Below are 11,645 nucleotides of genomic sequence, written 5' to 3'. Positions count from 1 at the left end.
TCAGAATAAAGCAGTCAACAGCCCGTGGTATAAACACAAATAAATCACACACACACAAAAAAAAACTTTAATACAGAAATATCCACACACCCTAACTTTCGTGGACACTTTGCGGTATGTTTTTTTTAAATAGTAAGGTGTAAAGTAAAATATTGTTAAAAAGCATATTAAGTTTTTTAATTTTCAAAAAATGTCAATGTGCAGAATTTTCATTAAACCTGTTTGGATAAGGATGAAGACTTAAAAAAGGCCTTCTGTACTTTATGAATTGTCTTTGTGTGTTCTCAATAGACAAAAACTGCATATTCAAATGAATGAAAAGGGGAAAAAAGACACAGAGCAAAAAGTGTTGTCTTGTCCTAATGCTTGTGAGGCTCAGTGCAAAATTTGCACAAAAGCAGACAAAGCAGGATGACGTTCAGCGTAGGTAAAGGAAATGGAAACCACAGAAATAAAATGTACATCATTGAAGACTATGAGACAGTAAGAGAAATGTGTTTAACAGTGTAACTGAATGAAGGCTTGTCTATATAGATTTTAAGAACAGTTTGTGCTCAAGATGGATTGGTTATACTTAAGAAATATAGCTTTTCTCTCAAGCGTGTTTATAGTTTTCATCCTTCATGTGAGCATTGACGCACAAGGTAGGTTTTTCCTTTAGCTTTTATTTTTCCGTATGACCTACTGACCAAGTTTGTTAATACTTTGTTTTTCACTGACAATATCTGTAAAATCAGAACATATATTTTAACATATTTTCAAGAATGAATTAAGTATGAAAGGTAAAATAATAATTTATAATGTAATAAAGTTAATTATTAATTTGCATTACATTGTGTGGCAGAGTGCACACATTTTCGATTTGTACTCTTCAGATGATACTGCTTAGATGTTTATAGTGACCCATGTCAAAGAGAAAAAGATTTTAAAGAGTCACATAAAAAAGAAGGATTTGGGTATCAAGTAGCTGTAGTTTTACCCACACCCTTAAGATTAAGAATCACATGCATTTTAGCCATTTTTTCCCTCAATTGAATTCATTATAAAGAGTAAGAAGAAATTGTTTAAGTTGTCTAGCATAGTCTAGTTTTACCCTGATTGTAATATTCACATTTACAACTGTTTACTGCTATTATGATTTAAATATGGCATCATTTCTTATTTCAGATCAACCCCAACAATGTCTTGTTTTTAAAGTTGTGCGGGGTATTGTTCATAAAGTCTGTTTAAGCAAATCATTGAAGATCTCCTGCAGTCTAAAGACTTGTGATGAAGAGCCCATCAATATTATATGGAGCAAAACGGAGGACTCGGTCAAATGGATGCCAGTAAATGAAACACATCAAATTTCATCTTCACAGAAGCCTTCTGGTTTAAAATACATAACTTCATATTTAATTTTCACAAATATATCAAAGCATCATGAGGGCCTCTACAGATGTGATATTAAGCTACCACATATGTCAGCATTCAGCCACTATATAAACATCTCAGTCTCAGGTACAGTAACTATTTCATCTTTACAGTTAACAATTAAGAAACAGTCACATTTTTAATTCTGAATAAGCTGTACTGAAAACACAACTTTTATAAAAAAAGTTTAACGATTAACTAAAACAGGTTTGAACTCCCACAGATGACAGCAATGGAACTGAAATGTCTTGTGGTGAAAGTAAGTTTCAGTTTAATAAAGGTGTAATTTACATGATTTGTCAAATGTTCCACGTCCATCTACCATATTACATAAATGAATGGAAACTTACTGTACTATAAAGTAACTTTGTTGCTTCTAAAGAGGATGTTAATAATACGGCTTTCCCCTTTTTCCTTCTTACTTAGTGACAGAAGCAAAAAGCAATGATTTAGATCCATGGTGGCTGCCTTATTTATTTATCTGTATGGGAATAGTGACTCTGATTTTCATTGTAATGCTCATCTCCATCCTGTGCATCAATGGATGTAACTGTGAGTACTTCTTATCTTTGTATGTTGAAATGTTAAAAGATGTAGTTTATCAATATAGGAACATTTAGCTTTACTCATCCTCTTGTTGATTTAAGCGTGCATTTTCATTTATCTGTAGTGCATGAGAATGTTCACATTGCGTTTTCCCGTTCTATAAAAGTAAATTGGGATCAAAAGTGGACACCAGAAATAGCATAAAATAAAAGTAGCCTACTAAACCATTAATCTATATATACTTGGGCAACACACAGACATTTGAAGTTATACAATAACTGTGTAAAAAATACAAAAATGTTTTGCTTTAGCTTTCAAATCTTTTTACTTAATGTAATTTCTTACACATATCATATTGCGAGTCTCAAACTGTTACACGTCATGCTATAAGAATGCATATTTGGCATGGCATCAAAGTTTGCTATTATACATTTGCAATGCCATATTTAAATATACTGTATATGGACCAAAGTATTGTGGCACACCTCTTATTGCATTCAGGTCTTTCAAACAGACTCATTGCCACGAGTGTATAAAATCAAGCACCTAAACATGCAATCTATATTTACAAAGACTTTTGATAAAGTAGGTCGTTTTGAAGATCTTAGTGTGGTACTGTAATAGGATGCCACCTTTGCAAACAAATACATTTTTATCTCCACTAAAGGTTCTTCTATCAGCTGTAAGTGGTATTGTTTGAATATTATTAAAAAGTTCAAGCGTTTAGGAAAAACAGAAGACCATGTAAAGGCAGAATCACTGAAATGTGCATGGTGCCTAAAGTTCACCAATGCTGTGATGATTCCATAGCTGAAGAGGTCACTGGCATTGCTATAAGCACAAAAACAGTGTTTCCATGTGTTTCCAATGCCAAGCAGCTGCATGCAGGCCTGACATTATCAAGATAAATGCCAAGTGTCAGACTAGTGTTGAACCACACTGCCAATGAACTGTAGAGCAGTGTAAACATCCCCTGTTTAATATTTGATGTGCTCAAAGCATGGTCCATAAAGACGTGATTAGAATAGATTTCAGTGTGAAAGAACTTGACTGGCCTGAATGGAGATTGTGAGCCTTCCTATCCAACATCAGTCCCTAACATCACAAATGCTCTACTCTAGATTAATGGGCAAAAATTCCCTCAGAAACACTCCAAAATTTTGTGGAAAGCCTTGTCAGAAGAGTAGAACTCTTATAGCTGCAAAGAGGGAGCAGCTCCATACACTGTCAGGTGAAGAAAATAAATAATCAAGAAATATTTCCAAGCTGTCCCCTGTTGGATAACTGTCAATACTTGGTGTGCCAATACTTTTGTCCATATAGTGCACATAAACGTGAGGTATTACTGAGAAGCATATATGTAATTACAACAGCTATCATGTGGCTTTCGAATATAATATTTCTTTAATTGTGCTTTTTTGGTGGTGGGGGGCTTCAACATTCATAATTCATGAATCACTTTCATTGCTAAAAATATTTTTTTTCTGAGCCCTGATTACATTTGCATTTCAAATTATGACAGCATCTTCAGCACACAATCCTTGACAGAGCTGACAAATATCGCGTTATTTCATCACCGTTTTGCACGTCTAGGTCCAGAAAGCAGTTTTCAACCATGATAAATAAATTCTTAAAGCAGTCATTGTTTTCATATTACATGTTGTATTTCTCATTTCATGTGTTACAGTACCAATCAATCTACAAGTTATTAAGTGCTCTAACACATCCTGAAGTTTGCCATCTCAGAGTTTTTCAAAATAAAAGTAAATTGGGTTAAAATGTCAGAAACATAACTTCTTACTTTTGTCCCGCTGCTAATACTGTTGTATTATGTTGAAAATTGATATTATTCTAATTTGATTTAATTTAATTTTCATAGTGTTCAAACTGTTAAAAAATATTTTATTCTCAACAATTCATGTTTGTACTGTCAGGTTGCTTTTGAAACATTTGATGAAACTGCAAAAAATAATGAAATTACATTTTCATTTTTAAATTTCAAAGATAAACAACAAAATATGTTTGCAGTTACACATAAACAAGGTCATAGTTATGTATATTTAATAACAACAAGTGTAACACAAAAATCTATCTTGTTTTGTTGTGTTACTTTCGTCTTGCAGCTGACAGGGTCAAAAGTTACACTGCGCTCCCAAAGTGAAATATACTGAAGTCGTTTTACATTTGTTGAAAATTCCACCTGGTATTGATAAACCACACTTGTGAGTTATTGACCACAGCAAAAATATATCTCTGTCTAAAATATTAGCTTTTTAAATTACGTTTTTCTGAAAAATGGTACTTTCACCCCCACTTTCACTCCCCTACATCATGAACATTCTGCAAAAAATATTAATTTGTGTTTAAATTTTTACAGTTTTTGTACACGCTCAGAAAAATAGTACAAAAGTTGCCAATGGTACAGTAACTTTTAAAGAGGTCCTAATACAGGGGTGGGGAATTCCTGGTCCTGAGGGCCACAGCCCTGCAGAGTTTAGCTCCAACCCTAATCAAACACAGCTGAAAAATCTAATTGAAGTCTTCAGGACTGTTTGGAAATGACATTCAGGTGTGTTCGATTAAGGTTGAAGCTAAACTCTGCAGGACTGTGGCCCCCGATGCCCACCCCTGTCCTAATATGTATCATTTTGGCCTACAGATAAATACCCTGATACCAGTATGTACCTTTAAGGTACCAATGTGTACCTTAGAAATACCAATATGCACATTTTAGGTACAAAAGTGTACTTTTTTGAAAAGGTAGCACCCCAGTGACAACATACCTTCATGTAACTTTTTTCTAAGATTGTCTAAGGTCCAGTAATTTTTGGTGAACTTATCATCAACATATGTCTGACCTTAGTTAATTCCTTTAATCATTTTTTTTAGGTTTGAAGAAAAAGGAGACAGAAGCAGTGCAGGTTCAGGTACAGTTTATAAATTACATTCATGCATTTGATAAACACTATAATGCGAAGTTATATACATTGCATTCAATACACTCTTCAAAATAAAGGTGCTCCACAATGCCATACAGTAGATTAACCATTTTTGGCTAAACGAATCTTTAACACATTTTCTGTTTCACAAAAGTTTCTTTGTAGTGATAAAACAAAGAGGTTCTTTAGATGATAAAAAAAACGTAAGAAATGGTTCTTCTATGGCATCAATGCGAAGAACCGTTATTTTCAAAAATGTTATCATTTTGTTTGTTACCAAGAAATCGAACCCAGTAGCTTGGCACAGAGTCCTGCACGGGTCCATTTTTGGAGACCCGTTCCCGTCCGTACCCGCAAAGTTCAGCACCAGATCCAACCTGTCACCCATGATAATATCAAAATTAAATCCGCACCTGCCCGGACCCGTTAATATTTGGCCCGTTACCTGACCCGTACCCACATAAATCACACACGCTAAAATCATTCCAATTAAAGTGCTTTATTTTTTATCTCGTACCTCTCTCAACATCACAACAGCGTCATGAATAGGCTAATGAAACAGGCTAAAGTGCACTCTGTTTTGTGCCATTTAAGTAGCCTATCAGCACAAATGGAACCTGATAACTATACACAAATAGACATATTAATAAAAAAACACATTTTTTTCATATATGCCGGCGGTCAGCGGTTTTTCCGCTCTCGGCGCTGAGCGTCGAGAGTTGAAAGAGATTCAAGTTTGGGTGAAATGCTCCGCTCTTCAATGTCAGTTCTCACACGGCCGTCCAATCACAGTGGGGAAGGGGCGGGACAAGTATCACAACAACCAACCGGCTCACAGCTTAAGTATCACAGCTAAAAAGCGCTTGGCTGAAGAAACAGCCATGTTTAAAAGTTTGGTGTGCACATCCTTAGAGATAAAAATTTTGCACATATTTGCATTTGCACTACTACCCGCCCGCACGGAGTTAATTATCCGCCCGCGGCCCCGCCCATGAATTTTAGGAATGTCCACCCGTTTGAGACACTTTTATCCCGTTGCAGGACTCTGGCTTGGCATTACTAGTACAATGCCCCACATTGAGAAAATTTTTAATTTACAAGAGGAAATTATTCTCATTTGGTGTAAATACATATATTGTACCATTTTAATAACGGTATCACTTACAATAAAGTTTATTAGTTAACATTAGTTAATATATTAACTAACATGAACAAACCATTAGCAATAGATTTGTTACAGTATTTATTAATCTTTGTTAATGTTAGTTAATAGAAATAAAGCTTTTGTTTGTTCATGTTAGTTTACAGTGCATTAACTAACGTTAACAAGATTTTAAAAAGTATTAGCAAATGTTGAAATTAACATTAACAAAGATTAATAAATGCTGTATAAGTGCAGTTTATTATTAGTTCATGTTAACTAATGTAGTTAACTATGAACCTTATTGTAAAGTGTTACCGTAATAATTATTGACCAATTGGCATATGCTTAGCAAGCTCCATCATCTTGCTTAAATGTTAATGTGATATCTATATGATTTCTCTGTGTCCAGGATTCAGATGAAACACAGCGACACAAGCGTGACCTCCTGAGACCTCCTGAACAATCTACACCGTATAAATCAGATGATGCAGATGATATACTGTCCACAAAGAAAGATAATCCTTCAAGACAGGTTGTCTATGCATCTCTTAACCACTTCATACCTAAACAGTCATCAACCACATCCTGTAGGACTGAAACAGAGTTTACAGAATATGCATCGATCCGAGTATCATGATCATGTTCTACTTAAGGTCAAGCTATATTTGCTGAAGGTTGTATTGTGCTTTTACCCAGAGATACTTTTGTTTGATTGTACTGTTTTTGTCACGCCATACCGCCAAACAGGAAGAAGGAGACGCTTGCCTTATATTCGTAATGATTGCATAACATCACATGATGGTATTTATCTTGTTACATCACGGAAAATGTTGCTGTGAGTTCAGGGTGGTTTCTATAGGTGAAACTCATACAGAAACCATGGCTGATGAAACACATGCATATCTTTAAAATTCTTAAAATGCAATAATTTCAATAGATATATGTCTGTTACAAACATTTATTTGTATAATTTTGGTCGTTTCCGTGTCTTGGTTCAGATTTGTGTTTTTACATTTGTAAATAAATTGCTTAACCTCCTAAGACCCGAGCTTTGCTTTGGCTTGCATTTTAGATTTCTTCCAGCTGTATTGGGGTTCGGACGAACCAATAAATATTATAACCAAATATTTTTCTTTGAACATGAAGCAGTGTAATTGTCCACGTTTGTGTACAACGGGATCCAGTTACACAGAATTAAGTATTGTGGTGCAAACAACAAAAAAATGTGATGACCACGTATGTGGACCCACCAGGTCTTAGGAGGTTAAAGTGAATAGTTATTCATTTGAATAGCATTTTATCAGTCAAAATATCATGAATCACAAACCCTTTTGACAATAATTGTCTACAAAAATAGCTGATAATGGCTTATATCAAATATTAAAGATAGTATGTCAAGCTGTGAATGTACTGTAGTAGTGATGCTGCTGCAAATCAAATTTCATAGATCAGGGGCCGTATTCAGAAGAATTTGATCTTACCTGAGTACTCCTAAATTGCATTAAAAGATTTTAGTTAGGAGTTTTCTATTAAAGTTATTCACACTGCCTTTCAGAGCTACTCTTAGTAAGGAAAAATGACAACTCCTAAACTAAGAGTGAGTCTTCGTTGCTACTGATGATGTCAATTCTCATGCACTAGCTTCCTCGCAATGACCACTGTGATTGGTTGTTAGATGACAGGGCTATCATGCGGAACATAACACAGACGCACCAAATCATGGAATTACGACATCGAAATACCCTAATGAAAACTATTATTGCCTATTTTGCCTATACAATTGCCTATTAGTGAAAAACAACATTGCATTAACACTTGCTTGGTTAATTGACATCCTATTAGCCTAAATAGACTACTTAAAGCAAGGAAATGTTGCTTCTATTGAAGTAGTCTAATGTAATAGTTAAATGACGGTGGATTATGAACTCGCCAAAACGGAAAAGAAAGCCCAATTGGACGCAGGATCAGTTACTGCTGCTGGCCCAGTTGGTGCTTAAAAAAGAAACATAATTAAAGGAAAATTCGGCAATGGGATATCAAGCAAAACTTGATATCCTGTGATGGGAGAGGATTTGTTTGCAGATCAATGCAGCATTCCCGCTTGTGTCGCGGACCCGGGACAACTGCGAGAGGTGGTGGTATTTATAACAATCGCAGTCGAGGGTTGAGATTGCAGCCTTTAAATGGGCAAGCATAGCAACGGTATTAAATATATTAAATACTGTATATAATATCATTATTGTTTCATATAATTCTAAAAACTTCTTGCTTGTCATGAATGTAATGAATTATGAAACAAATGTCATAAACAGTATGCTTACATTAAAGTGGCTTTTGGAGAAACTGTCCATTGTATGTGTTAAGGAGGATCAGCACCTAAAGCCTTTTTACAATCCTTTGTGAATAGGTCTTAGTGAGTTCGGGGTCCACTCGGCTTCTTTTAAGCTGTCGCAGACTAAAGGGCTCGTTATAGTCGTGCGTAGGTCCTACGGCGTAGCCGCGACGGCGTAGGTTCCGCGTCGGTTTTCATTTATACTTTTGCGTTGTCGTCCGCGTCGACGTGCAAACACGCGCGCAGGCCGCTGGTAGGCAGTAACCACAGGTGTAACCACAGTAGCAGCACGAACGCCAAAAAAGAAGAAGCTTTGCAAGTTAAGCCACAAACGAAGAAGAAACAGCAACTTGTTGTGTATAATTTGAGAAGACCAGCAATGATGGAAGTAAATAAACAGCGAATTTTGTTGCAGTTTGAGTTAAATCACCCCTCAACTTGGCCATTCTTTGTTTTCACTGTCGCAAACGGAAATACCTGTGACACAGTTTTTTTTACCTAACAGGAGGGGTTCTGGTGGACCAATCACAGCGCTTGCGATCCGCGAAGAACTGATGCGCTGTTAAAAATTTTGCGAGGTGCGCATCAGGCTACGTAGCTACAGCGTAGAACCTACGCACGACTATAAATCGCCCTTTAGGTGCTACTTCTACGGCTAAAATGCTTCGTGAATTACTCTTAGTGAATAACGCCCATATTCTTTGCCAGTTAGGAGCTACTTTTAGCCTTAAAATTATTTGTGAATACGGCCCCAGGTGTCTACATTAAACACCATTAGTATATATAACAAAGTTATGGCTGCTGGACAGTAAAGTGTGCACATGCACATAAGTTTTGCTGCAGGGAAGTCTGTGGAGATTATATACTAGTTCCTGTAATGTAGTGGTTAAAAGCTGTGGTCTGGTGACTAAATTGTTGCAGGTTCACACCTAAAAAAATTCACAGCGATGTGCTCTTAAACAAAACATTTATTCTTAAATTACTGAAGGGCATTGCGTCTCTAACTAGATTATACTGTAAGTCACAGAAAGATTTTACAAGGCATCCTTAGCGACCCAGAGGGGGTCATGAATGCTTATATTGGCACAAGCAATTAATAAAAACAAGTCTGGCCAGCTCCGACACTACAGCATTGCAGATTACTGTTAAGCAGGGGTTGGGAACTTTTTCTTATCTGAAGAGGCAACCGGAACTGATCGCGGTCATTTTAGTCAACGCTTGTGTTTACACCAGATGCGCCGTGGCACATTTCAAAAGCGTCCCAGAAGCGGCTCTCCGCGCTGCTTCGTTAAAGATATGCGCCTAGTCTATTTTCGACATGTGCCGCGTAGCCGCACCGTAAATACAAAATAAAAGTCAAATATCCTGTCAATTTTAAAAATAAACACCCCGTGCAGACTCCCATATTTCACATCATCTTGCTCACAGGCCCTGTACTGTATGTTAAATGTACATAATTGAGGATGTGTTTTAGATGAATATGCATAGCTAAATACTTTAATATAGAACTGAATGTTTAAGTGTATTCACTTTTTTGACTACAGAACAACAAAATAGGACATTGCAAAATACAAAACAAAGAATTATAATATTAACATTTAGCCAACTTATCCATGTTAGAACTCAGAAAATCAAGAAAAACGTCTGACAGAAAAATCACATGATGACGCGGTCCTACTGCTGCTCTTCTGATCCGCTTTTTGTTTGAGTTGGCACCGCGTAGAAGATGAAACAAAGGCACCTCGAAACCATAACATACCGCAAATGCTTGCAGTGTATTTCAGGGGTTAAAGTTCCTGTTTTCAGGCACACCTGATTCACATTCATCTTACTACTTTCAGCAGAGACCTGTACTGTGTCTGAATTCACATACTTCCCTTTAGGGAGTGAGAATCAGTTTACAAAATGAGAAATATGTCCAAAATTTCAGAATAAATAAAACAGGTTGTGAGAAATACCTGGATGGTCCACTGCTTCCCCAGAGAAAATCCAAAAGGTTAAAAGGTAAAAAACAACTGTAGCTACTGTAAGTGATATGTGAAGAAATGTTTTGTGGTTAATTGTGACCCTGTCTGTAAAATCTAGATTAAAGTTTGATTTTGATCTTTGACTGATCTTACAGTCAGTATTAAAAACATCAAATGAGAAAAGGTTGTTAGGTTGTTTGTGCAAGCACCTCATTACGACGTAAAGTGACATTTTAAGGGATTAGATATCCTCTAGCAGCAGTAGTTTATACAACCTGTTGTTACGTTTTAAGGTTTTTGGCCTTATACATCAAATTAGACACATTTAATTTTATGAATTTGTAAATGTAGAAACGGTTTTAAAGATATTTTGGAGCATCTAACCACACCCTCACCCTAAACCACTTCTAAAACACAACACACAAGTAAAAGTACAGTGAGGTATTTATTTCATAAAACAGTATAAAAGTATTACAAACCATTCGCACTGCAAACCTTGTGAACTGAAGCCATACGATTACTTTATATGAAGAACTCTGTGATCAAAACGCACAGTCAGATCTCATTCAAACTTAAACCAGCATGACATAGTCGGTCACAAGAGCCAATAGCGCTTCACAAAGTTGTGACTGTTTTTTCGTGTTTATATCATATAATAAATAAATGGGTATGTTATTTGCCCTTAATGCCTGAATAGTGTAATGTGTAATAAAATCCAATTAATCCTGGTGGTTTAAATTGAAAATCTTATCCAGAACATATCATCAAAGTAAAATATAATTTTATACCCTAATATATTAAGTTTCACCTGCTGCCGGTAGAGGCGCTAATTTAGTAAATGCATCAAGTCACAAATTGTACTTGTTGAACAACACCTAATTAAATAATTTTTGCAACTGTTGTAAGTACGTCACAGGTGAATGAACATAGTGGATATAGTATGTCCGAAATGTACGCATACAGTACTGAAAAAACACATACGTAGGCTTTTCTAGAACATACTGATTCAAAAAGTAGGTGCTATATTCAGCACATGATTTCATATGCAAAGTCTTGGTCATTGTGTACTGTGGGGAATTTTGAGCTGTGGTTTCCGTGTACTCTGTGTTTGATCATTGCCTGTAGGTATGGTTTTGCTTTGTGCCTCGTGATTTGGGTTACTGTGTTACGTGTTGTTTACTTTGTTATTGAGCCACCCTTGTATGCTGATCTTACCTTGCTTACCTTATCAGATTAATAAGCAAATTAAGAGTAAAATTGTCCATGTAGGTGTCACAATCCCAGTCTGTAGGCCTGCCTGCTTT

General features: G+C 36.0%; 1 protein-coding gene across 2 annotated transcripts; it reads left to right on the top strand.

The window, feature by feature from the left end:
• Positions 1 to 406: 406 nt before the first annotated feature.
• LOC129451759 (uncharacterized) lies at positions 407 to 10,370 on the top strand. 2 transcript variants are annotated; one of them, XM_073854978.1, is made up of 6 exons: positions 407 to 644; positions 1,168 to 1,500; positions 1,637 to 1,672; positions 1,846 to 1,965; positions 4,849 to 4,886; positions 6,452 to 10,370. In XM_073854978.1, the coding sequence occupies exons 1-6, from the start codon at positions 560 to 562 to the stop codon at positions 6,677 to 6,679; spliced, it is 840 nt and encodes a 279-aa protein (XP_073711079.1). In that variant the 5' UTR covers positions 407 to 559; the 3' UTR covers positions 6,680 to 10,370. The 2 variants fall into 2 exon arrangements, with proteins under 2 accessions (XP_073711079.1, XP_055071168.2); XM_055215193.2 differs by having other exon boundaries at positions 1,840 to 1,965.
• Positions 10,371 to 11,645: the final 1,275 nt, after the last annotated feature.

This window comes from Misgurnus anguillicaudatus, chromosome 17 (genome assembly GCF_027580225.2).
Source record: "Misgurnus anguillicaudatus chromosome 17, ASM2758022v2, whole genome shotgun sequence".
NCBI lineage: Eukaryota > Metazoa > Chordata > Actinopteri > Cypriniformes > Cobitidae > Misgurnus > Misgurnus anguillicaudatus.
Note: the sequence above shows the minus strand (reverse complement) of the source record. Positions and strands in the feature narration are given on the sequence as shown.